The following is a 25,465-nucleotide window of genomic DNA, read 5'->3' on the forward strand; positions in this document are numbered from 1 at the left end:
AGACGTTGCAGTGAGCTATGATTGCAGCACTGCGCTCCGGCCTGGGCAACAGAGCAAGACCCTGTCAAAAAAAAAAAAAAAAAGAAAAAGAAAAACAAAAGAAAAGGAAAGGAAAGAAAGGAACTTTGGGAAAGAGCAAGTAGAGAAATGCCTGGTATGTTTGGGAAACAGAATTTCACTGTGGCTGAAAACAGAGGAGTTGTATAAACAGTAGCAAGAGAGAGACCAAAAACGTGAAGTGAAGTGCTCAGAGATGGGAGGGTCTAGTGTTTGATGAGAATCATGGAAGAAATGGAATTGGCACTGGGCTGTAATGGATGCTTAGGATTTGGACATGGTACCTTGCAGGTTAAGTAATAGTGAAATAGAACAGTGGATCTGCAAAAATCAACTGCGGGATAGATTCTGGGAGTGTTAAAGTGCAAACAGCCCACGTCTTTTAGTGAAAATGGCAAGTTTTGAGACGTGCCTCCATAGTTGTAGGCCACTGCTGTTCTACGAGTTTAAGATTCTTCACTGTGGCCAGGCACAATGGCTCACGCCTGTAATCCCAGCACTTTGGGAGGCTAAGATGGGAGGATCACTTGAGCCTGGGAGTTTGAGACCAGCCTGGGCAACATAGCAAGACCTTTGTCTCTACAAAACAAAACGAAACAAACAATTAGCCAGGTGTGGTGGTGCACGCTTATGGTCCCAGCTGCTCAGGAAGCTGAGGCAGGAGGATCACTTGAGTCCGGGAGGTCAAAGCTTCTGTGAGTTGTGATCCCACCATTGCACTCCAGCCTAGGCAACAAAGCAAGACCCCGTCTCATTTTTTTTCTTTTTTTCTTTTTTTTTTTTGAGATGGAGTTTCGCTCTTGTCACCCAGGTTGGAGTGCAATGGCGCAATCTCGGCTCACTGCAAATTCTGCCTTCCGGGTTCAAGTGATTCTCCTGCCTCAGCCTCCTGGGTAGCTGGGATTACAGGTGTTAGCCACCACGCCCAGCTAATTTTTGTATTTTCAGTAGAGATGGGGTTTCACCACGTTGGTCAGGCTGGTCTCGAACTCCTGACCTCAGATGATTCACCTGCCTCGGCCTCCCAAAGTGTGGAGATTATAGTTGTGAGCCACCGTGTCTGCCCTCATTTTTAAAAATAAATAAAATAGCCCAGGCACAGTGGCTCATGCCTATAATCCCCGTACTTTGGGAGGCTGAGGCAGGTGGATCATTTGAGCCCAGGAGTTTGAAACCAGCCTGGGCAACATGGCAAAGCCCCATTTCTACTAAAAACACAAAAATTAGCCAGACGTGGTGGCACGTGCCTGTAATCCCAGCTACCCAGGAGGCTGAGACATGAGACTCGCTTGAACCTGGGAAGCCGAGGTTGCAGTGAAGTGAGATCATGCCACTGCACTCCAGCCTGGGCAACAGAGCGAGACTCAGTCTCAAAAAATAAAAAATAAAATATTAAAATAAAATTAAAAATCTAAAAAAAAAAAAAGCAAAAAGGCCTGGTGTGGTGGCTCATGCCTGTAATCTCAGCACTTTGGGAGGCTGAGGCGGGTGGATCATCTGAGGTCAGAAGTTCGAGATCAGCCTGGCCAACATGGTGAAACCCCATCTCTACTAAAAAAATACAAAAATTAGCTGGGGGTGGTTGTGGGTGCCTGTAATCCCAGCTACTCGGGAGGCTGATGCAGGAGAATGACTTGAATCTGGGAGGCAGAAGTTGCAGTGAGCCGATATACCATTGCACTCCAGCCTGGGCAACAAGAGCGAAACTCCATCTCAAAAAAAAAAAAAAAGAAAAGGATTCCTCATTGGTATCATAGGCACCTAAATCTTAACTCACAGGGAGTTTTGCAGCTAAGATCTGATCAGGTGCACAGAAACTCAAATGCTCTACAAATGTTCACTTTTGTTGACTTAAAGTAAAAACTGAGTAGTTTTTGCATTAGCTGAAATTTTGGGTTCTAGCAACAGCATGGATGATCAGAATCCAATTGTTATTTCTGAGGAGAGAATACACCTACGCCAGCCAGTTCTCCAAAGGCACCCCTACCCTTACCCGCCCATCTTTGCCGTTTCCAGAGCCAAGTATCTGTGGCTGGGAATCAAGCCATCTGGGTTTGAGACCTGCTTTTGCCATTGTCTTCTGGGTGACCTTGAGCAAGTGGCTTTTTTGTCTATGAACTTCCTCTCTGTAGAATGGTGGCTGGGATTTGGCTAGCCCAGCGGCTTCCCTCAAGAGGCCAGGGAGGCAATATAAATATGTGAATGAGGAGTGTTAGAAATTTTTTGACAATCTGGAGAGTGAATGCTAAACCCAGTGGCATTCAGTTTTTAAAAACTCACCGACTCCAGGGCAGTGGCTCACACCTGTAATCCCAGCACTTTGGGAGACCGAGGCCAGCGGATCACCTGAGGTCAGGAGTTCAAGACCAGCCTGAGTAACATGGTGAAACCCCATCTCTACCAAAAAAAAAAAAAATTGGAAAATGAGCTGCTGGGTAGGGTGTGCATGCTGTAGTCCCAGCTACTGGAGAGGCTGAGGTGGGAGAATCGCTTGAGTCTAGGAGATCTAGGCTGCAATGAGTTGTGATCACACCATTGCACTCCAGCCTGGGCAACAGAGTGAGACCCTGTTTCTAAAAAAATAAAAAATAAAAAAAACCCAGGCTGGGCACAGTGACTCATGTCTATAATCCCAGTATTTTGGGAGGCTGGGGCAGGCAGATCACTTAAGGCCAGGAGTTCAAGACCAGCCTAGCCAACATGGTGAAACCCCCATCTCTCCTAAGAATACAAAAATTGGCCAGGCACGGTGGCTCATGCCTGTAATCCCAGCACTTTGGGAGGCTGAGGCAGGCAGATCACCTGAGGTCAGGAGTTTGAGACCAGCCTGACCAACCTGGAGAAACCCCGTCTCTACTAAAAATACAAAAAAATTAGGCAGGCGTAGTAGCACATGCCTGTAATCCCAGCTACTCAGGAGGCTGAGGCAGGAGAATCACTTGAATCCAGGAGGCAGAGGTTGCGGTGAGCCAAGATCGTGCCATTGCACACCAGCCTGGGCAACAAGTGTGAAACTCCGTCTTAGAAAAAAAAAAAAAATTAGCTGGGCATGGTGCTGCACACCTGTAATCCCAGCTACTTGGAAGGCTGAGGCATGAGAATTGCTTGAACCTGGGAGTCAGAGGCTGCAGGGAGCCGAGGTCATACCACTGCACTCCAGTCTGGGCGACAGCGTAAGACTCTGTCTCAAAAAAAAAAAAAAAAACCCCAGTGAGTGGCCAAACAACACCCCAATTCAGCTCACATCCCCAGTTTGAGATCCCTTAAGGCCTGCCCTAATGCTTAATTGTTATGACTGACTCCTTCCCAGCCTTTGAGGAGGATCGCTGCTTCGCCCCCTTCCTGGCACACGGAAATGTCACTACCACGGACCCTGAGTATCGCCCAGGGGCACTGGCAACCTTCTCGTGCCTCCCAGGATACGCCCTGGAGCCCCCTGGACCTCCCAATGCCATCGAATGTGTGGATCCCACAGAACCCCACTGGAACGACACAGAGCCGGCCTGCAAAGGTGAGCCTTCCTCTTCACAGGTAGGTCCTTCAGTCCGTGATGCCCCCTGAACTGGAAATCCCAGCAAGGCCATTCAGAAAGGAAGGCTGCATATCCAGACCTAATCGACCCAAGCCTTGGGTAAATCCCTGTCCCTTCAGAGACTGTTTTCTTAGCTGAATGACTGGTGGGCTTGTTACTGAATGCAGGGGTCACAGACGCAAATGTCTTCAAGAGCAATAATTGCTGTTGGGTTAAGTACAGATTGGGCAGGCTGGCGAGTGGGTGGGGTTTGTTAAGAGCAGGACTGGATATTGAACACAAAAGGACCTAGACGTGGCAAGAAACAGGTGGATCATGGCTGGGTGCAGTGGCTCACGCCTGTAATCCCAGCACTATGGGAGGCAGGGGCAAGTGGATCACCTGAGGTCAGGAGTTCGAGACCAGCCTGATCAACATGGAGAAACCCTGTCTCTACTTAAAATACAAAATTAGCTGGGTGTGGCGGTGCATGCCTGTAATCCCAGCTACTCGGGAGGCTGAGGCAGGAGAATCGCTTGAACTCAGGAGGTGGAAGTTGCGGTGAGCCAAGATCACGGCACTGCACTCCAACCTGGGCAACAAGAGTGAAATTCTTTCTCAAAAAAAAAAAAAAAGAAAGAAAAGAAAAAGAAACAGGTGGATAAAGCCAGGCACGGTGGCTCAGGCCTGTAATCCCAACACTCTGGGAGGCTCAGGCGGGCGGATCACCTGAAGTGAGAAGTTGGAAACCAGCCTGGTCAACATAGTGAAACTCCATCTCTACTAAAAATACAAAAAATAACCAGGCATGGTGGTGCGTGCTTGTAATCCCAGCTACTTGGGAGGCTGAGGCACGAGAATCGCTTGAACCTGGGAGGTGGAGATTGCAGTGAGCCGGGATTGTGCCACTGCACTCCAGCCTGGGCGACACAGTGAGACTCCGTCTAAAAAAATAAAAATAGGGGCCGGGCGTGGTGGCTCATGCCTGTAATCCCAGCACGTTGGGAGGCCGAGGCAGGCGGATCACAAGGTCAGGAGATGGAGTCCATCCTGGCTAATACGGTGAAACCCCGTCTCTACTAAAAATACAAAAAAATTAGCCAGGTGTGGTGGCGGGCGCCTGTAGTCCCAGGTGCACGGGAGGCTGAGGCAGGAGAATGGCATGAACCCGGGAGATGGAGCTTGCAGTGAGCTGAGATTGCGCCACTGCACTCCAGCCTGGGCGACAGAGCGAGACTCCGTCTCAAAAAAAAGTGAAAAAATAAATAAATAAAAATAAAAATAAAAGAATAAAAGAAGCAGGTGGATCATAGGTAATAGGAAACAAGCGAGGTGATGTGGTGCATGCATCACGAGTAGTGAGGACCATGGTGAAATGGAGACGGCATGCCTACCTGGGTCCCGAACCTGACACCCCTTTTTCCCTAGCCATGTGTGGAGGGGAGCTGTCGGAGCCAGCTGGCGTGGTCCTCTCTCCCGACTGGCCCCAGAGCTATAGCCCGGGCCAGGACTGCGTGTGGGGCCTACACGTCCAGGAAGAGAAGCGCATCTTGCTCCAAGTTGAGATGTATGTTTGGGTCCTGCAGAGGGTGCGACGGGTGTAGGCTCAGGAAAGTGTGGTATGCCAATGCACTAGCCTGCATTCTGAGCCTGCCTGGCTCTTGCGTATCTATCCAGAATTCGGTGGATAGGCTGGTGCACTAAGGGTTCAGGATAGAGGTGAGACAGCTGGGCTCAAATCACGTATTAGCCAGGCAACCTCGGACAAATAAATAGGGCAATGCAGCCTTCCTTGGGGGCTATTGTGAACAAGGGGCTCCGGCCTGGTGCCTCTCACTCTTTGGAGGTTTCTGAGGCTGCCCGTGGAGCTACTTCCAGGAACACAGATCCAAACTGTTGCGGTATCACCAACAAATTGGGGAGGGCTGAGGAGAATCCAGTGAGCTGAATTGGTATCAGAGGGTCTTGAGACCGCACAGAAGCTGAAGTGGGCGTGGCTTCAGAGCAGGCACTCAGGCAGAGCCTAGAGTTGTGTAGGGTAGTAGCGAATTTGGTCTATGCTTGGCCAGAGCAAGAGTTGGGCTAGGCTTTGGATCCCATGGTGATGAAGGAGGGACTGGACAGTGGGCGGAGTTAGTACTGAGCAAGGTTAGGGATTGGGAGGTAGGACATGGGAGGAGCCATAGACTAGAGGAAATTATGGGCGGGGCTGCAGGGTAGGCGGGGCTACCAATGAGCAGAGTTGAGATTGGGGCAGAGCTGGATGGGAGGGGCCAGTCGCAGCCCCGCCCCATTGTCTGATCCCACTCCCTGCAGATTGAATGTGCGGGAGGGGGACATGCTGACACTGTTCGACGGGGACGGTCCCAGCGCCCGAGTCTTGGCCCAGCTGCGGGGACCTCAACCGCGCCGCCGCCTCCTCTCCTCTGGGCCCGACCTCACACTGCAGTTTCAGGCACCGCCCGGGCCCCCAAATCCAGGCCTGGGCCAGGGCTTTGTATTGCACTTCAAAGGTACTGAGGGATAGAGTCCCGGGATGGGCAGGGGTCGGGCAAGCCAGAGATCCCGGGAGGTGGCCGGTCGTGGTGGCTCACGCCTGTTATCCCAGGGCCTTGAGAGACCGAGGTGGGAGGATCGCTTGAAGCCAGGAGGTTGAGGCTGCAGTGACCTATGCTTGTACCACTGTACTCCAGCCTAGGCGACAGAGGAAACCCTGTCTCTAAGAAAGAGAGAGAGAGAGAGATCCCGGGAGGGGGCACAGAGCAAAGCCTCCGAGGCTGGAAGGGAGCCCAGAGTTAAAACGGCAGCCTCCAAACTCGCCCTCCCTCCCCTGCAGAGGTCCCGAGGAACGACACGTGCCCCGAGCTGCCACCTCCGGAGTGGGGCTGGAGGACGGCATCCCACGGGGACCTGATCCGGGGCACGGTGCTCACCTACCAGTGCGAGCCTGGCTACGAGCTGCTAGGCTCCGACATTCTCACTTGCCAGTGGGACCTCTCTTGGAGCGCCGCGCCGCCAGCCTGCCAAAAGAGTGAGCCGGCCCCGCCCGCGTCCTGTCGGCCCCGCCCCTTCCCTGTCCTGTACCGGCCCCTCTGCTTTCTGTGTTCCGTCCCTTCGCTCCGGGTCCTTCCTGGATCTTCTTCAGGCCCTGACACCATGCCCTTTAGCTCTCACTCCTCCGCCCGGTTCCCCGAAACTGTCCCCTCTGCGTCTCCCTGTCACCTTCTCCAGGCTGCATCCCTCTTCTTTCTTGCACCGACCTGGGCTCGGTCCCTGTTTCCTCGTCTCATGGCCCCGCCCCGTCCCCTCCTGATCCCTCTTCTGCGGCGTCTGAGTTTCGCTCGTAACAGGGCTCCGACCAGGTTCCCACTGGGCTCCCCGTGTCCACACTTGGCTCCATCCTTCCTGTCCTACGCCCCGCCGCAATCCCGCAGTCCTCTCAGTTGAAATTGTAGGGAGCCACTTTGCTAGGACCAAGGTTGTCAGAGCACTTGGTTTATTTGAATGCCATCACTGAAGCCCCGTGCTGGGTTGAGGTTAGGAGAAGGGAGTTCAAGCCCCTCCATACTCTTGTGGAGCTCACAATCTGGGAGTGATACGCAGGATGGTGATCACTGGGTGACTTTGGGCGAGGCACTTAGCATCTCTGAACCTTGGTTTCCCCATCGGTGGAGTAGGACTCAGGTGTGAAGCGCAGATGGAAACTTCACAGGGTGCATGCTGCCCTGGGTGTGATGAAGGACTGTGGGGAGAGCAGTGGGCTAATTTTCTCAGGGCTGGGGCAGGAGATTTCACAGAGGAGGTGACATTTAAAGGAGCTGGGAGTGTGTATATTTTAGAAGAGCAGAAAGGGCCGGGTGTGGTGGATCACCTGAGGTCAGGAGTTCAAGACCAGCCGGGCCAACATGGTGAAACCCCATCTCTACTAAAAATAAAAAACTAGCTGGGCGTTGTGGCACACGCCTGTAATCCCAGCTACTCAGGAGGCTGAGGAAGGAGAATCGCTTGAACCCGGAAGGTTGAGGTTGCAGTAAGCTGAGGTCATGCCACTGCATTCCAGCCTGCGCCACGGGAGTGATACTCCATCTCAAAAAGAAAAAAAAGAAAAAAGTAAAAGAAAATTGAAGAGCAGAAAGGAATGGCAGCTGGTCACTTTCTTCAAATTTTGGGAAGCCAGCCCCAAGGACGTGGGGCTGTAGTTCCATGTGACATCTGAAAGCAATGGTGGGACCAAGGGGAGAAACCTCAGGTAGCCAGATTTGGGCTGGACACAGCTCCCCGCCCCTGGAAGGACTCACAGGATATTAGGCCTGGATGAGGCTAAGAGTTCGGCTGGCCCTGCTGCCTCGGGCTCAGGAGGGAACCTGCCCAAGGCAGCAGATTGAGCCTGAAGGTGTGCCAGGACCCACATCTCTGAGTCCCTGTCCAGTGCTCCATGGCTGTGACCCTGCGCAGATTCCTGCTCTGCCACTCCCTGGCTGAGTGACCATGGGCCAAGTCCTTTGACTGCCCTGAGAGCCCTGGGCTCCAAGGGAGATGACAGTGACATTGGCCTCTCAAGATAATTGGGATTAAATATTATGTTTGTGCCAGGTGTGGTGGCTCACATCTGAAATTGCAGTGCTTTGGAAGGCCAAGGCGGGAGGATCACTTGAGCCCAGGAGATTGAGAACAGCTCGGGCAACATAGGGAGACCCTGTCTCTACAAATGATAAAAAATATAGCCAGGCATGGTGGTATATGACTGTAGTCCCAGCTACTCAGGAGGCTAAGGTGTGAGAATTGCTTAAGCCCAGGAGTTTGAGGCTGCAGTCAGCCGTGATCTCACCACTGCACTCCAGCTTGAGTGACAGAGCAAGTTCTCGTCTCCAAAACAAAGAATTATATTTGGAGCCAGCCGTGGTGGCTCACACCTGTAATCCCAGCACTGTGGGAGGCTGAGATGGATGGATCACCCGAGGTCAGGAGTTCGAGACCAGCCTGGCCAACATGGTGAAACCCTGTCTTTACTAAAAATACAAAAATTAGCTGGGCGTACTAGCGAACGCCTATAACTGTAGCTACTCAGGAGGCTGAGACAGGAGAATCTCTTGAACCCAGAAGGTGGAGGTTGCCCTGAGCTGAGATGCGCCACTGCACTCCAGCCTGGGTGACAGAGCGAGACTCTCAAAAACAAACAAACAAACAAAACAAAAGGCCGGGCGCGGTGGCTCACGCCTGTAATCCAGCACTTTGGGAGGCCAAGGCGGGTGGTTCACGAGGTCAGGAGATCAAGACCATCCTGGCTAACATGGTAAAACCCCGTCTCTACTAAAAATACAAAAAATGAGCTGGGTGTGGTGTCGGGCACCTGTAGTCCCAGCTACTCAGGAGGCTGAGGCCTGGGAATCCGGGAGGTAGAGCTTGCAGTGAGCCGAGATAGCGCCACTGCACTCCAGCCTGGGCGACAGCGAGACACTCTGTCTCAAACACACACACACACACACACACACACACACACACACACACACACAAAGAATTATATTTGTTTGTAAAATGTTTAGCAGGGTACCTAGCTCAGGCTTATATACAAGAAATGGCTATGATTATGATTCCTTCACAACAGGGTTGTAAACTCAAACCCCTGCAGGCAGGCAGTGTAAGTGAGTGAACTAGGCTGGGCATAATGAGAATACTGGGGACAGAAGAGCTGGGCCCTCTTTAAAGAGGGCAGCTACTGTTCCACAGATGACAAGCCATGTTGGGCTCACCCTGCTGGGATTTGGCCCATATGCTCTGGTATGGTGGTTAAATATTTTGAATTTCACCCCAGGATAGGGGCTTGGGATTTCCCCAAGCAAACTGTTTTCTAAAAGAAGCCTGAAATACAACATACATTGAATTTTGAAAAAAATTAAGCCTGTCATTCTGGTCCGAAAATAAATGCACTGCATTTTAAGTTTTTCCAATTCATGCTCTCTTCCTTCTGAGGAATTGGTGGGAAGTGCGTGTGTGCAGAGGTATTCAGAGGAAATGGCCCGAGGCCCAGGCCTCTCCCAGCCCTAGGCTTCTGGGAGATTTTCTTTTGTTTATTTTTTAGACTGTGTCTCACTCTGTCACCCAGGCTGGAGTGCAGTAGTGCGCTCACCATTCACTGCAGCCTCAACCTGCTGGGCTCAAGCGATCCTCCCACCTCCAACTCCTGATTAGCTGGGACCGCAGGAGCACGCCACCACTCCTGGCTAATTTTTCAATTTGTTGTAGAGATGGGGTCTCTCTGTGTTGCCCAGGCTGATTTTTTAAGGCCCTCACTCTCTGTGACCTTGTTCTTCTGCCACCAGTCATGACTTGTGCTGACCCTGGCGAGATTGCCAACGGGCACCGCACTGCCTCGGACGCTGGCTTCCCCGTTGGCTCCCACGTCCAGTACCGCTGCCTGCCAGGGTACAGCCTCGAGGGGGCAGCCATGCTCACCTGCTACAGCCGGGACACAGGCACACCCAAGTGGAGCGACAGGGTCCCCAAATGCGCCTGTGAGTCTGGAGCACACCCTGGGAGGGTGGCTGGGTAGCCCTGGGAGAGCCTGTCTGCCCTGTGCGCAGTAGTGCAGCTGGCATGTGACTGGCATGCTCCCCGCAGTGAAGTACGAGCCGTGCCTGAACCCAGGGGTTCCCGAGAATGGCTACCAGACGCTGTACAAGCACCACTACCAGGCGGGCGAGTCTCTGCGCTTCTTCTGCTATGAGGGCTTTGAGCTTATCGGCGAGGTCACCATCACCTGTGTGCCCGGCCACCCCTCCCAGTGGACCAGCCAGCCCCCACTCTGCAAAGGTGCCTGGCCAGACAGGGCAGGAGGGGCACACCAGTGTCTGGGAAGTGACAGGGCTGGGAGAGTCAGGTAGCACATTTGAGACCAATGGGCGACCCTACAGAGCTCCCGGTTCTCCTCCTGTGGCCTCGCGTCCTCACGGGTGTGTCCAGAAGCCCTGGGTCGTGTGAGGTCATGGGATTGGCTCAGGGGTGTAGTAGAGGGGGCCTTGGCTTGGAAGTCCCTTGCTCTCTCTGGATAGGCCTCAGTTTCCCTATCTCTGACAAATTCTAAAGTTTGGCTCAGACCGTCCAGGAACCCTGACTTTTTAGGGGTCTGGAGAAAGAGGACAAAGGCCCTGTGCTGGTCACTCCTCTCTCTTCCCCACCAAGGGAGAGAGAAAGTTGAGGTTGAGCAGAGGGCAGAGAGAACCAGACTGTCCAGCCCAGCCCCACTGGGCTCCCGGCCCCTCCCAGCCTCCTCCCCTCCCTGGCTCAGACCCCATCCCCTCCCCCTCCTCTCCCTGCAGTTGCCTATGAGGAGCTCCTGGACAACCGAAAACTGGAAGGTCAGTGAGGGCACAGGTGGAGACCCAGGCTGGCCAGGTCGGGAGGGCAAGGCAGAGGCCGGGGCAGGAGGCCAGGCCTTGGAGGGATGAAGCCCAGGGTTTGAGGCACAGGGCAGGAGGTTGGGAGAGCCCAGGACCGGGCCCAACCACAGCTCACCAGCCTCTCCTCCTCCTATAGTGACCCAGACCACAGATCCATCACGGCAGCTGGAAGGGGGGAACCTGGCCCTAGCCATCTTGCTGCCTCTAGGCTTGGTCATTGTTCTCGGCAGTGGCGTTTACATATACTACACCAAGTAAGTAGCCTGCTTGGGGGCTGCCAGCCAGGGCAGACATCTTGTGCGCCTGGCACCGAACCCTGTTGATAAGCTCCTCTGTCCTCTCCCTTTCCCAGGCTTCAGGGAAAGTCCCTTTTCGGCTTCTCGGGCTCCCACTCCTATAGCCCCATCACCGTGGAGTCGGACTTCAGCAACCCGCTGTATGAAGCTGGGGTGAGCACCTCCCCTGCCCCTGAAGAGCCACCACTTGGCTCTCCCAGGACTCCATAACCTTCTCGCAAGGTCTCTGGAATCTCTGTCTTGGGAATTTCAAACTCAGCTGCCCACAGAGGCCATGTCAATGAGCACAGCAAGCCACATGTGGACAATAGGGAGCAGTGAGGACCGTGGCTAAGTGGAGGACTTGAGCCCCATCTGAAGAATACAGCTCTACCCCATAGTGGAAACTGAGGCACAATTGGCAGATCTTCCAATTATTCAAGACAAGCCAGAAATTCAGATTCTTGTGTCATTTTACGACACTATAGGATGAACCAAACACTTTCACTGGCCAGATTAGCCCCTATGGCCGCCTAGTCCCCAGTGGTCAATGTTACTTTAAAACCCAGGGTCATTGCCCCTCCTCCCATTCGACTGCCTCTTCCACCCCTATCAGACTCCAACAACTGACGTGATCTCTCTGTCTTCAGGATACGCGGGAGTATGAAGTTTCCATCTGAACCCCAAGACTACAGCTGCAGGACCCAGGATGCCCCTTCCCTCCTCATTCGGGCCGGGGGAAGTACGGGACCCGGTCTCTGCCTCCTGGCTGCCCTCCTCCCTGGCTGTGTAAATAGTCTCCCCGTCCCATGAGGGGGCTTTGATGGCCCTGGAGATCCTACAGTAAATAAACCAGCATCCTGCCGCCCAAAGCCGCCTCTTCTCAGTTGCCAAACGAGGGACCTGCCCCCCCACCCTACTGGCTTTTGGATTCTGGGAGGGGAACTCTGCCCCCTGCAAATCTTGCGGCCCCTCCTGCCCAGGGCACCCCTCAAGGACTGCCCCCGATAGCTCTACTGTTCCCTTGAAGGCACCCCCCTCCCAGATGCCCTGGCCCTAGGCCTGACTCCAGCCAGGAGGGTCAGAAGAAGGATGAAGGGGAGAGCTGGGACAAGGCCTTGCCCCCTTCCTGCCATCTCCCCAACCCACAGTCTCTCCACCTTTGCTTCTGAATTCTTGTTTTTGAGCAATAAACAGAAAATCATGACTTGTAATTGGGCCGGTGGGGTGTGGGGAGGCGGCCACCGAGCGCTGGACCACCTCTCTGGGGAGAGGGCTGGGGAAAGGGGAACAATTTGAAAAAAAAGAGGAAATGCGAAAGTGGGCAGAGGGCAGTGTCCGGAGGCCTGGCCTGGGGTCAGAAAGCCTGGCTTTAGGCTCAACCTCTGTGAAGCCCTCCCTGTGACCAGCCTCACTCCAGGCCGCAGTGGCCTCTCCACCAGGCCTTGTTTGACCTTGTGGGCCTCTTCCAGCTGGAAGAGAACTGACAGGAGCCACCCATCTTCTCTTACTGTTGGCCAGGAGGCAAACAGCTTTCAATTTCTTTCTTTTTAGAGACAGGGCCTGGCTTTGCCGGCCAGGCTGGAGTGCAGTGGTGCCATCACAGCTCACTGCAACCTCAAACTCCTAGATTCAAGGGATCCTCCCACCTCAGCGTCCTGAGTGGCTGGGACTACAGGTGCCTGCCTAAATTTTAAATTTTTGTAGAAATGAGATCTTGTTATGTTGCCCAGGCTGCTCTCGAAACCCTGGCCTCAAGCAATCCTCCTTCCTCGACTTCCCAAAGTTCTGGGATTACAGGCATGAGCCACCAAGCCTGGCTTTTCAATTTGTCTTATGACCAGTTTGCCTAAAATTCAACCCCTTTGGAGGATTTTGTATCTATTCAAGTACACCATTTCTTCCCCCCACCCCAATCTTTTTAGCATTTTAGGCGTATCTGCTGTGACCCATCTACCAATTTGAACTTGTTTTATATCCTTGGGGGTGTCCTTTTCCACTTTATCTTTTTCTTTTTTGAGACGGAGTTTCACTCTTGTCACCCAGGCTGGTGTGCAATGGCTGCAACCTCTACCTCCTGGGTTCAAACCGTTCTCCTGCCTCAGCCTCTCAAGTAGCTGGGACTACAGGCACCCATGCCCAGCTAATTTTTGTATTTTTAGTAGAGACCGGGTTTTGCCATGTTGACCAGGCTGGTCTCGAACTCCTGACCTCAAGTGATCCGCACGCCTGGGCCTCCCAAAGTGCCAGGATTACAGGTGTAAGCCACCTTGCCTGGCCTAATTAAAATTTTATATTTAAATGCAATTAAACATTTTTAGGACACTTGAAAGGATGCTGAAATATTCAGAAAGGGGTGGACTTTTAGGAGAATCTGAGGCAAACTGTATGCATTATGTTTTTTTTTTTTTTTCTTTTTCACGACTGAGTCTTACTCTGTCACCCAGGCTGGAGTGTAGTGGTACAATCTCAGCTCATTGCAACCTCTGCCTACTGGATTCAAGCGATTATCCTGCCTCAGCCTCCTGAGTAGCTGGGATTATAGGAGCCTGCCACCAAACGCAGTTAATTTTTGTGTTTTAGTAGAGACAGGGTTTCACTATGTTGGCTAGGCTGGTCTTGAACTCCTGACCTCAAGAGATCCGCCCACCTCAGCCTCCCAAAGTGCTGGGATTACAGGCGTGAGTCACTACACCTGGCCTATGTTGTTTTATTCTTTAGAGATGGTGTCTCTGTAGTGTAGGCTGGAGTACAGTGGCACCATCATAGCTCACTGCAGCCTCAACCTCCTGGGCTCAAGTGATCCTCCAGCCTTAGCCACCTGAGCAGCTGGGACTACAGGTGTGCTCCACCACACCTGGCTAACTCACGCTGTTACCCAAACTGGTCTTGAACTCCTGTCCTCAAGTGATCCTCCCACCATACTGTCCGGTATGTCCCTGGGATTACAGGCATGAGCCATCACGCCTGACTGAATTATGTCTTTTAACTCTCCAAAGGACCCTACCGAACAGGGATCATTTATTAATCCCGTTTTTCAGATAAGGAAACTAAGGCTCAGAGATGGGAATTGACTTCCTCAGGAGGCTCCAATAAATGGCCAAACTTTGTGCAGTTTGCGTTTAGCAATGCAAATACTAAATGCTAAAATGAATTTAGCATTTGCATTGCTAAATGCAAACTGTGCAAAGCCTAATGCACTGCTTTCTGGCTAGTAATGGGTGTGATATGTTCTCGCAGGCATGAAGCCCAAAGATCAGAGGGGAGAGGCTGTAGCTCAGTGTCCCCATCCCCAACAGTGGTGGCAGAGGTGGCTCTTCAGAAGTAAGAGGAGTCCTGCCAGATGCCACAGGCCTAGAACTTAAGGTGCTGGAGTGTGGCCAGGATTTGGACCCATGTGCACATCTGTGTCAACAGGCCAGGTGCAGTGATCCCAGTAATCCCAGCACTTTGGGAAGCCGAGCAGAAGGATCATTTGAGGCCAAGAGTTCAAGACCTGGGCAACACAGTGAGACCCTGTCTCCACAAAAAAAAAAAAAATTGAGACGAAGTCTCCATCTGTCGCCCAGGCTGGAGTGCAATGGCACAATCTCAGCTCACTGCAACCTCCGCTTCCCAGGTTCAAGCAATTCTCCTGCCACAGCCTCCTGAGTAGCTGGAGCTACAGGCACGTGCCACCATGCCCGGCTAATTTTTTGTATTTTTAGTACAGACAGGGTTTCACCGTGTTAGCCAGGATGGTCTTGATATCCTGACCTCGTGATCTGTGCTGGGATTACAGGCATGAGCCATCGCTCCTGGCCACAAAAATTTTTTTTAAAAACTAAACACTCCAATGTATGCCCACATCCAGCACTCACATCTAGGGGAAAAAAAAAAAGGTCCCCTGTTCCACACCTCCACCCTAGAGAAACCACACATGAGCACTGCACAAGCTGGGGGAGGGAGCGATCCCCGTCTCTTTATTAAAGCGCTTTCATTCCTGGTGGTGTCCTTGCTGGCTGAGGTTGGAGGGTTGTGTGATGAATCCAGAACACTTTGAAGGCTTCGGGATGATGCTGCTCATGACCAGGAGGTTCCCACCAATGGAAGTGATTAACGAGTGGCAAAAGAGGAGTTCTGAGGCATGTTCTAGGGACAAAAACGGGGGGAGGCATGAGAAGCCAGGAGCATCAAAGAGGGGCGGGCTTATCTTCCAAACTGACTGTTAGGAAGAGCTCCATAAAAGAGACAAGAAAGAGCCTTTTCACTCTTTAGACCCAAGGCTCATGTCTTTTTTATTTTTCTCAAGACAGGGTCTCCCTCTGTCAGCCAGGCTAGAGTGCAGTGGCGTAATCATATCTTCCTGCAGCCTCAACCTGGGCTCCAACGATCCTCCCACCTCAGCCTCCCGAGTAGCTGGGAGCACAGCTGTGCGCCACCATGCCCGGCACATTTTTTAAACCTCTTGATAGCAAGAACTCTGTTTCGCTTACTGCAACACCCCAGTCCCTCAAGCAGTGCTGACACATAATAAGTGCTTAATTTTTATTTTATTTTATTTTTTTGAGACAGAGTCTCGATCTGTGGCCCAGGCTGCAGTGCAGTGGCGTGATCTTGGCTCACTGAAACCTCCGCCTGCCAGGTTCAAGTGATTCTCTGCCTCAGCTTCTTGAGTAGCTGGGATTACAGGTGTGCGCCACAATGCCTGGCTAATTTTGTTTTGTTTTGAGACAGCCTTGCTCTGCAGCCCAGGCTCGAGTGCAGTGGTGCGATCTCGGCTCACTGCAACCTCCAACTCCTGGGTTCAAGTGATTCTCCTGCCTCAGCCTCCTGAGTAGCTGGGATTACAGGTGCATGCCACCATGCTCAGCTAATTTTTGTATTTTTACAAAACAGGGTTTTGTAAAACGGGGTTTTACATGTTGACCAGGCTGGTCTCAAACTCCTGACCTCAGATGATCTGCCCGCCTCAGTCTCCCAAAGTGCTGGGATTACAGGCGTGAGCCACCGCGCCTGACCTTTCGTATTTTTAGTAGAGACAGGGTTTCACTATGTTGGCCAGGCTGGTCTTGAACTCTTGACCTCATGATCCGCCCGCTTTGGCCTGCCAAAGTGCTGGGATTACAGGCAGGAGCCACCACGCCCAGCTCCTCCTCCTATTTCTTTCTTGTTTTACTTTTTTAAAAAATTACCTTTTTGAGACAGGGTCTTGCACTGTCACCCAGGCTGGAGTGTGGTGGCATGATCATGGTTCACTGCAGCATCAACCTGCTAGGCTCAAGTGATCCTCTGGCCTCAGCCTCTTGAGTAGCTGAGACCACAGGTTCATGCCACCACACCTAGCTAATTTTTTAACTTTTTATAGAGATGGGGTCTCTCTATGTTGCCCAGGCTGTTCTTGAACTTCTGGGCTCAAGCAATCCTCCCACCTCCCAAGTAACTGGGACCACAGGCACATGCCATCATGCCGGGGTATCACCATGTTATCCAGGCTGGTCTCAAACTCCTGGATGCAAGCGATCCTCCTGCTTCAGCTTCCCAAAGTGCTGGGATTACAGGCATGAGTGACCACACCCAGCCAGGAAAGTGTGTACGGCTCTAAACAAGGCACACAAAGTCTCTTGAGTCCCCTCTTACCTTGCCTGTAGACTCCAGCTGCTAAACTGCTTCTCCCTGCCCTAAGTACAAACAGATGCTCACAGTGGCTCTGCGAAGACTGCTCTTTGCCTTTGTTCATGCAACCCCAACTGTTTGAAAGACTCCTACCAACCTCTTTTTTTTTTCTTTTTTTCCTGGAAACTTCTTTTTTTCTTTTTCTTTCTTTTTTTTTTTTTTTTTTGAGATGGAGTCTCACCGTCGCCCAGGCTGGAATGTAGTGGTGCAATCTCGGCTCACTGCAACCTCTGTCACTATGTTGACCAGGTTGGTCTCAAACTCCTGCCCTGAAGTCATCGGCCCATCTCAGACTCCCAAAATGCTGGGATTACAGGCGTGAGCCAATGCGCCCTGTGGAAAATTCTTTCTTTAGGTGTTACCTCCTTCAAGAAGCTCCAAAGTCTGTAATCCCAACACTTTGGGAGGCTGAGGCGGGCAGATCACGAGGTCAGGAGATCAAGACCATCCTGGCTACCACGGTGAAACCCTGTCTCTACTAAAAATACACAAAAATTAGCCAGGTGTGGTGGCAGGTGCCTGTAGTCCCAGCTACTCGAGAGGCTGAGGCAGGAGAATGGTGTGAACCCAGGAAGTGGAGCTTGCAGTGAGCCAAGATTGTGCCACTGCACTCCAGCCTGGGTGACAGAGCAAGACTCTGTCTCAAAAGAAAAAAAAAAAAAGAAGAAGAAGCTCCATGGTTCCTTTCCTTCCTGTCCCAGTTAAGGTTGGGATAAGAGTAATATCCCACTGTGTCCATTTCTATTATGGAAACTTATCCATACTGTATTATAATTGGCCATTTCCTTGTCTGTCCCCACACTGAACTGAACTCTTCAAGAGCCGAGACTGTATCATTCATTTCTGTGTCCCAAGCTCCTAAGACAGGGACCAGCATATAGTGCAAACTCAAAAGGTTTAGTTAATATTGAATAGCCTTGGCAGCCATGGACCCTGCATGTACCTTTTCATGAGGAGTTGGCAGGAGGTGTGCCTTGCTGCGGGTACGGTTTCTGTCGGAGCGGCAGATGGTGGAAGAGAGGCGAGAGGGCTGAGAACTCAGAATTTGAGGATCAGGGCAGAATAGAATGGAAGTGCAGGGTTCAAAAATTCCCCTACCCTGCTGGGATGTGAAACCCTCGCTCTCTCCCCTCCAGGTTCCCCATCTCTCTCCCAGGACAAAGAGCATCTCCCTTGAAGCCTCACTCACCGGGTGTCTGTGCCTCAGGTCTTGGTGAAGAATGCTGGAAGCAGAGGACCTAGTCAGAGAAAGGACTATCCCCGTGGCCAGGAAGAGGTGTGGTCAGGGCAGACGGGGTAAGGGGATTCTCAGCCAGCAGTGAGGAGTAGGTACTGGGTTAGCGGGTAAGAGGGGCACTTCACAGGTCCTAGGGCTGGCTGTGAGATGGGCGAGATGGGCACAGACTCCTGGAGAGTTCAGCTAGCGGTGGGAGGGGTCAGGGACTGGAACCAGGCATGATGGGGGCTGCGGTTCTCTAGACACGATGGTCCTGAGGCAGGGGGTTACCACGTTTGGATATCTGAGTCGCTTGGTCTTGTGTCTGTTTTTTTTTGATGGGCACAGGGTTCAAGTGGCAACAGGCAGTGCACAAAGCCTCCTCCGTGAGTTCTGCACTGATCCGGGACAGGTATTCCTCAGAACCAGACAACGAAGCCTGGGAAGGAAAAAGGCGGAGAGGTTCAGCCTGGGAGCTCCCACATGGAAGTGCTGGGTGTAGGAGTTCCCAGGCTGGGGCCTGTGGGTCCAAGGAGCTTGCTCTTGAAGGACTGGGCCTTGAGATTTAGCTAGAAGGCTCTGAATCTGGAGGAGTGGGGTTTGGTGGAGGTTTAAAGTCAGGGCCTAGTGTTGAGAGCTATGGGTCTGGGCTTCAGGACTCAGGGTTGAAGTTAGAGTCTCAGGGCTTGTGGCTCAGACCCGGGACGGGGTGCCTCTGCCTGGGAGGCCTTCACTTCATTACACTCCCACCTCTAGGGCCCCCTGCAGTGCTCACCGGACCTCCTCTCAAGGAGGGTGCAGCTTGAGACGGCCAGCTGCTCTTCTTCTCCCCCTCATTCCCCATCGGAGTGGACGCCATCCCCCTGGGAACAGTCGAGGCCTGTGTTGACCTGAGAAACCAGCCCGCTGTACCCCAGAACCCAGCTCACCACCATTCCCCGGGCCCAGGTTTAAACAAGGCCTTTAGAGGAAACATCCCGCTGCCTCATTCTCTCTCTCAAGAAAAAAAAAATAATAATAATAAACGTTGCTTTATATCTTCGGGAGTGAGAGGGAACTCCCGCAACCCCCCACCCCTCACCCCTTCGCCTGGTGGGCCTCTCCTTTCTTCCCTCTCAAGCCCCTTCCCAAGCTAAGGCAGCCAACTTGACGACCCAGACCTGGCAGATGCGTGGAAACCTTGGGCTACTAGGCAGAAGGGGAGACGTGGAGGCCTAAGGACCTCTGGTATAGGTCGTGGGGGACGGGGAATGGGAGATGGGGAGGAAGGCTGGAAAAGGGGGAGCCGGCTCCGTGTCGCTACCGGCGGCTATAAAACCCTTGGAGTCTGCGGAGGTTCCGCAGCCTGGTTGCTAGGAGATCAGGGGTTCTAGAACTATAAAGACAGAGAATTTCCTAGCTCGCCCCGTTTGCTCCTCCAGCCTCCCCTCAGTACCCCTCCAGGTGCCTCCTTGGGGGCAGTGACCCCAAGCGCCAGACGCTTGAGAAGTTTGAGAGGATGACGCAGGGTGGAGCCTGCGACCTAATCCTCCCATCACAAGCGACACGCGAGAAGCAAGCCAGCTTCAGGGCGCTCTGGAGCCTCTCTAGCCGCCTGGAGCCTGCGAGAGCAAAGGCGGCTGCAGACTTAGGGGGCGGGGAGAAAAGTGAGGACTGCACCAAATATCCTGGCCTCTCGGGGATGCAAAGACTCAGGAGGAGAAATTTTATCGCCTTTTTTTTGCCTCCAGGAAGTCACACCCTCCAGAAAAGGAAAGTAGATATTTTTATTCGGCCTCTTTCTCTTTTGCTCTTTCCTTTTCCGTTTCTGCCTTTGCTCGACGTCAATGGTTGTTTCCTCCCTCTCCCCTTTGCGCCTTGGTACGAGCCAAGGGAGAGGAGCGGAGGGAGGAAAAGGGGAAGGAAGCGAACAGGACTTAAAGGGGCCGCAACTATTTTTTAAGCCACTTTTTTCTCTCTCCAATTTTGCAACGACGGGCGCGGAGGAGGAGGTTCCCGAAAGCCACGAGCAGCTGGAGCAGCGGCGACCGCAGCTGGAGGCCCGGAGCGCCTGCGGGGCGGGCAGAGGCGAGGGAGGTTGCGGGTAGGAAGGGCGGGCTGCGCGCGCCCCCTGCGCCCCGCGCGTCTCGGGGCCGGCCCATGCTCCCGACGGCTGCGGGATTCAGCATCTGGGGCCGGGTTGGGGCGGCGGGGTCCAGGGCGCAGGTGGTGCGGCCGATGAGCCGGGCCGGAGGCTGAGGCCGCGCGACGGGGCTGGGACAGCGCTGGCATCTTCAGAGCAGGCCCGGGGCAGCAAGGGAGGCGCTGCGATGCCAGACGAAAATATCTTCCTCTTCGTGCCCAACCTCATCGGTGAGTGCTGCCCGCGGCCCCGGGCCGGACGAGGGGGCGAGGGGCCTTGGCGGGCTCCCTAATCCTGCCCTGTTTCCCCGCGACCCGTTCCAAGGTTATGCCCGGATTGTCTTCGCCATCATTTCTTTCTACTTCATGCCCTGCTGCCCCCTCACGGCCTCCTCCTTCTACCTGCTCAGCGGCCTGCTGGACGCTTTCGATGGACACGCTGCTCGCGCTCTTAATCAAGGTGACAGACACCCCTCTCAGCCAGCCTTGGGGCCCAACAACCCCCTGCTCCCTTCCCTGCCTCCTCGGGACCTCAGAGTCAGAGGGCTGTCATTCCCATCTCTGAAAAAAACAGAACAGGATGGCCTGGGGTTTTTTGTTTTGTTTTGTGTTTTGTTTTTGAGACAGCGTCTCGCTCTGTCACAGGCTGGAGTGCAGTGGTGCGATCATGGCTCACTGCAGCCCCCATCTCCTGGGCTCAAGTAATCCTCCCACCTCAGCCTCCTGATTAACTGGGACTACAGGCGCGTGCCACCACACCCGGCTAATTTTTAAATTTTTGTAGAGACTGAGTCTTGCAGTGTCGCCCAGACTGGTCCCCAGCTCCTAGCCTCAAGCGATCCTGCCTTCCTCCCAAAGTGCTGCGCCCAGCAAGAATGGACTGATTTTGTAGCAGAAGGGATTTAAGCTAGCTCTTGAGAACTCACTGCTTGTGAGAGGTGTGGATTAGCAAGACATGACATGGCCATGGTGCTGCTGGAGGTCTCTCTGAACACAAGTCCATTCAGGCCAGGGGCGGTGGCTCACGCCTGTAATCCCAGCACTTTGGGAGGCCGAGGCAGGCGGATCACGAGGTCAGGAGTTCGAGACCAGACTGACCAACATAGTGAAACCCTGTCTCTGCAAAAAATACAAAAATTAGCCGGCTTGGTGACGTGTGCCTGTAATCCCAGCTACTCAAGCGGCTAAGGCAGGAGAATTGCTTGAACCTGGGAGGCGGAGGTTGCAGTGAGCCGAGATTGTGCCATCACACTCCAGCCTGGGCGACAGAGCAAGACTGTCTCGGGGAGGAAAAAAAAAGTCCTATCAACAGGTGTTTCCTGGAGTCCTACTGTGCCCTGCATAAGTAGTTGGGGTTCCAGAAGGCATGCTTAGAGGGAGGATGGAGAGGGAAGGGTGATGGCTTTTGGAGGGTTCACTAATTTTTTAATCTGTTCTCCAGACCCAACTCTAAGGCTTCACCTGAGGCATCAAGTCTCTTTTTCTAGCCCTGGAGCCTTAGTTCTGGGGTTTATGAGCTGCAGACATAGCTTTCTTCTCCTCCTACCCTGTTCCCTTCACTCTCATGCCTTTCTCAGTTCATGCCATGCTGACCTTTGCCCACTAACCTCACACACAGCCTGTTTTCCAACCTGCGTTCCTCCCCAGGCAGGTGGACACTTCCAGTCTTCATTTACACCCTCCATCAGAGTGATAAACCAAATATGGGCACCTGTCCTGCATCCTCTGCACCATAATAGCCCCTGCCCACCTAATCTTCCAGGAACCCGGTTTGGGGCCATGCTGGACATGCTGACGGACCGCTGCTCCACCATGTGCCTGTTGGTCAACCTGGCCCTGCTGTACCCTCGAGCCACGCTGTTCTTCCAACTCAGCATGAGTTTGGATGTGGCCAGTCACTGGCTGCACCTCCACAGGTCTGCCGCGATTCTGGGGGCCTTGGCCAGTTAGAGACACTACAGTGGGGTGGGCTGAGCTTAGATGGAAGGGTGTCTGGGATGGCACTAGGCGTCCTGGAAGGGCTCCTTTTTAGCTCTGCTTTGTAGAAGGACCCCAGGCAAACACGCCTCTCTTTAAAGCTTCAGTCATGTTTACAGTTGCATTAAGCAATTCTTAGGACTCTTCTAGCTGGATATTCTAGGATTCCAAATAGGTGACAGCTCATAGGAAGGGGCATGGGAGCTTTGAAATGTGTCATTTGAATCCTGACTCTGCCCCAAAATAGGTAACTGGCTTTGGGCAGGATATTGGTCCTTAGCCGTGCCCAGTTTTCCATCTGTACAATAGGTGTTAACATGAGGATCGGATGCACAGTAGTGGTCGTGAAACCTCATGGGTTCCCCTGTTTTCTCCCCAAGTTCTGTGGTCCGAGGCAGTGAGAGTCACAAGATGATCGACTTGTCTGGGAATCCAGTGCTTCGGATCTATTACACCTCAAGGGTAAGCATTTCCTGCACACCCCGCCCCTCTGGCTCTTGGCTGTGGGAAGCCCTGGGCTGAACCCTGGTCCTAGACTAGGACAAGGCAAGGGCACACAGCAGGGCCTGCCCAGTCACTCCAGGAGGAGGGGCCTGTAAGCTGAGGTGTGGAGGAGGAGGATTGGTGGGGAAGGCCTGTGTGAATTACTCCAAGGAACAAGTGGGAATGAGGCCTGCAAAGAGGAGGGACTGAAAGAGGAGAGGGAAATAAGCCAGAGAGGTTTGCAGGGCTGGAGTGTGGACTTGATTTCAGGAACACAGGCAGCCTCTGGAAGGATTTTTAAAAAGATAATGGCTGGGCATGGTGGCTCATGCCTGTAATCCCAGCGCTTTGGGAGGCTGAAGTGGGGGGATTGCTTGAGGTCAGGAGTTTGAGACCAGTCTGGGCAACAAAGTGAGACTCTGTTTCCACACACACACACACAAAAACCTTGAATTAGCTTAGCCAGGCACAGTGGTGCATGCCTGTAGTCTCTACTTAGGAGGCTAAGGTGGAAGGATTGTGTGAGACCAAGGTTTTTTTTTTTCTTTTTTTTTTGAGACAGAGTCTCACTCTGTCACCCAGGCTGGAGTTCAGTGGCGCGTTATCGGCTCAGTGCAACCTCTCTGCCTGCTGGGTTCCAGCGACTCTTGTGCCTCAGCCTCCTGAGGACTACTAGGAGTCTAGGACTACTAGGATTACGGGCATGCACCACCACATTCGGCTAATTTTTATATTTTTAGTAGAGAGGGATTTCGCCATGTTGGCCAGGCTGGTCTCAATCTCCTAACCTCAGGTGATCTGCCTGACTCAGCCACCCAAAGTGCTGGGACTACAGGCGTGAGCCACCGCGCCCGGCTGAGACCAGGAGTTTTGAGGCTGCAGTGCTATGATCATACCACTGCATTCCAGCCTGGATGACAGAGCGAGACCCTGTCTCTAAAAAAGAAAAAAAATAATAATATGCTGAGATTGCACCCTCATTAGTGCTGGGGGGCAGGGGGTGGCACACGCCTGCCTGTTGCTAATGTGGCCTGTTTACTGTGTGTGCAGCCTGCTCTGTTCACCTTGTGTGCTGGGAATGAGCTCTTCTACTGCCTCCTCTACCTGTTCCATTTCTCTGAGGGACCTTTAGGTATGAGATGAGGGGCGGGGCAGGAGGATGGGACGGGGATCTGGCCTGCCCAGGGAGATGGAGGTCCCCTCCTTCGGGCCCCAAACTTCCCTGCTGCCTTCCTGCAGTTGGCTCCGTGGGACTGTTCCGGATGGGCCTCTGGGTCACTGCCCCTATCGCCTTGCTGAAGTCGCTCATCAGTGTCATCCACCTGATCACGGCTGCCCGCAACATGGCTGCCCTAGACGCAGCAGACCGTGCCAAGAAGAAGTGACGCAGGAGCCCTGGGTCCTGGCTGCCCACCTGCCCTGGGAGTCTTGCTGTGCCACACAGCTCCCCACCCCCTGCTAGGAGGTCCCAGTCTCACGCCTTCCTCATGTGTTGTTCTACCTGCTGGGATGGGGGTCAGCCTCTCTTTGGTGACGTCATGTTCTCTGGGATCCCGAGAACCCAGGCCTCAAATCAGCGAGGTTACGCGGGAGGCCCCATGCATACAGGTGGTGCTCCTGGGGTGCCAGGACCGGGCAGTGTCACGCCCTGCTGGCTCAGCCCTGGGGTCCGAGATGCTAGGGACAGTTGAGTGAGGGAGATGGTGTGAGGGCCGCGTTTCCCGAAAGGCAGGGGAGTCAGACCTCCGCCCCCAGCTAGAGCAAGTCTGGGGCACCGTGCCTAGGAGGGAAGAAGCCGTCCACAGCCTTCCCCGTCACCGGCTTCTCTGTCCTGTCTACCCTGGTCCTGGCGGGACTTCACTATTTGACTTGCTTTCCTTTCAGATATTCTTGGCTCAGGGCCTGGGTTGAGGGAGCTTAGGGAAGGACGTCCATCTGGGTGCTTTTCCTCCAGTTTGCTGGCTGGCTTCTCCGTCTATCCACAGTGACCTCACAGAGAGGCCCTCCTGCCACCCATGCTCATGCAGTGTCCCCCACTTGTTTGATCTCACTGACTGTCTACATGTATTTATATTCTTGGTATTTTCTACCCTCACTGGAATGTAAACTCCATGAAGGCACAGACTTTTCTTGTTCCCTTCTGTATCCCTAGAATAAGACCAACCTGAACCTGGCATATAGTAGCTGCTTAATAAATATTAGTCCGTCAATGAGTTGGTTTCTCAGAGTGTGGTCCTTAGACTGCCTGTGGAATATTTCTATTTCTCTTTCTTTCTTTCCTTTTCTTTTCTTTCTTTCTATTTCTTTTTTTTTTTTTTTTTTTTTCAGAGACAGAGTCCTACTCTCTCGTCCAAGCTGGAGTGCAGTGGTGCAATCATAGCTCACTGTAGCCCCAAACTCCTGACCTCGAGTGATCCTCCTGCCTTAGCCTCCCAAAGTGCTGGGATTACAGGCGTGAGCCACCAAGCCTGGCTGGATAAAAATGCAAATTCAAGCCAGGTGTGGTGGCTCACGCCTGTTATCCCAGCATTTTGGAAGGCCAAGGTTGGGTGGATTGCTTGAGTGCAGGAGTTCGAGGCCAGCCTGACCAACATGGTGAAACCCCATCTCTACAAAAAATACAAAAATTAGTCGGGTGTGGTGACATGTGTCTATAGTCCCAGCTACTCAGGAGGCTGAGGTGGGAGGATGGCTTGAGCCTGGGAGGCAGGAGGGAGAGGTTGCAGTGATCCATAATGGTGCCATTCCAGCCTGGGAGGCAGAGCCAGGCAGT

At 53.1% G+C, this 25,465-nt stretch overlaps 2 protein-coding genes and 1 long non-coding RNA gene across 7 annotated transcripts; 2 read left to right on the forward strand and 1 right to left on the reverse strand.

The window, feature by feature from the left end:
- Window positions 1-3,345: 3,345 nt before the first annotated feature.
- SEZ6L2 (seizure related 6 homolog like 2) lies at window positions 3,346-12,454 on the forward strand (the record flags this gene model as incomplete). The annotated part of the gene is made up of 10 exons (XM_017881385.1): window positions 3,346-3,568; window positions 4,997-5,135; window positions 5,885-6,081; window positions 6,405-6,599; window positions 9,889-10,080; window positions 10,187-10,378; window positions 10,885-10,923; window positions 11,102-11,219; window positions 11,318-11,414; window positions 11,891-12,454. Coding segments are annotated over 10 exons (1,422 nt in total), but the record flags the coding sequence as incomplete, so codon positions are not given.
- A 2,722-nt stretch (window positions 12,455-15,176) lies between these two features.
- LOC108535386 (uncharacterized) lies at window positions 15,177-19,638 on the reverse strand. 3 transcript variants are annotated; one of them, XR_001887219.1, is made up of 6 exons: window positions 19,547-19,638; window positions 18,887-18,974; window positions 18,403-18,550; window positions 18,085-18,118; window positions 17,839-17,887; window positions 15,177-15,371 (listed from the first exon to the last, which is right to left on the reverse strand). It is a non-coding gene; the product is annotated as an uncharacterized LOC108535386 (long non-coding RNA). The 3 variants fall into 3 exon arrangements; XR_001887220.1 differs by lacking the exon at window positions 19,547-19,638 and adding an exon at window positions 19,272-19,473 and having other exon boundaries at window positions 18,887-19,001; XR_001887218.1 differs by lacking the exon at window positions 19,547-19,638 and adding an exon at window positions 19,272-19,464.
- Window positions 19,548-24,905, forward strand: CDIPT (CDP-diacylglycerol--inositol 3-phosphatidyltransferase). Of its 3 annotated transcripts, XM_017881389.1 has the most exons (6): window positions 19,548-20,463; window positions 20,558-20,692; window positions 21,995-22,148; window positions 22,590-22,671; window positions 23,743-23,824; window positions 23,932-24,905. In XM_017881389.1, the coding sequence occupies exons 1-6, from the start codon at window positions 20,421-20,423 to the stop codon at window positions 24,075-24,077; spliced, it is 642 nt and encodes a 213-aa protein (XP_017736878.1). In that variant the 5' UTR covers window positions 19,548-20,420; the 3' UTR covers window positions 24,078-24,905. The 3 variants fall into 3 exon arrangements, with proteins under 3 accessions (XP_017736878.1, XP_017736879.1, XP_017736877.1); XM_017881390.1 differs by lacking the exon at window positions 20,558-20,692 and having other exon boundaries at window positions 19,992-20,463; XM_017881388.1 differs by lacking the exons at window positions 19,548-20,463; window positions 20,558-20,692 and having other exon boundaries at window positions 21,478-22,148.
- The last annotated feature ends 560 nt before the right edge of the window (window positions 24,906-25,465 follow it).

Source organism: Rhinopithecus bieti, unplaced genomic scaffold (genome assembly GCF_001698545.2).
Source record: "Rhinopithecus bieti isolate Rb0 unplaced genomic scaffold, ASM169854v2 scaffold_13243, whole genome shotgun sequence".
Taxonomy (NCBI): domain Eukaryota; kingdom Metazoa; phylum Chordata; class Mammalia; order Primates; family Cercopithecidae; genus Rhinopithecus; species Rhinopithecus bieti.

Coding starts and splice junctions, on each gene's coding strand:
- CDIPT (XM_017881388.1), top strand. CDS start 21,631: ATGGCTTTTGGAGGGTTCACTAATTTTTTAATCTGTTCTCCAGACCCA. Junction 22,672..23,742: donor GGATCTATTACACCTCAAGG/GTAAGCATTTCC, acceptor CTGTGTGTGCAG/CCTGCTCTGTTCACCTTGTG. Junction 23,825..23,931: donor TTTCTCTGAGGGACCTTTAG/GTATGAGATGAG, acceptor GCCTTCCTGCAG/TTGGCTCCGTGGGACTGTTC.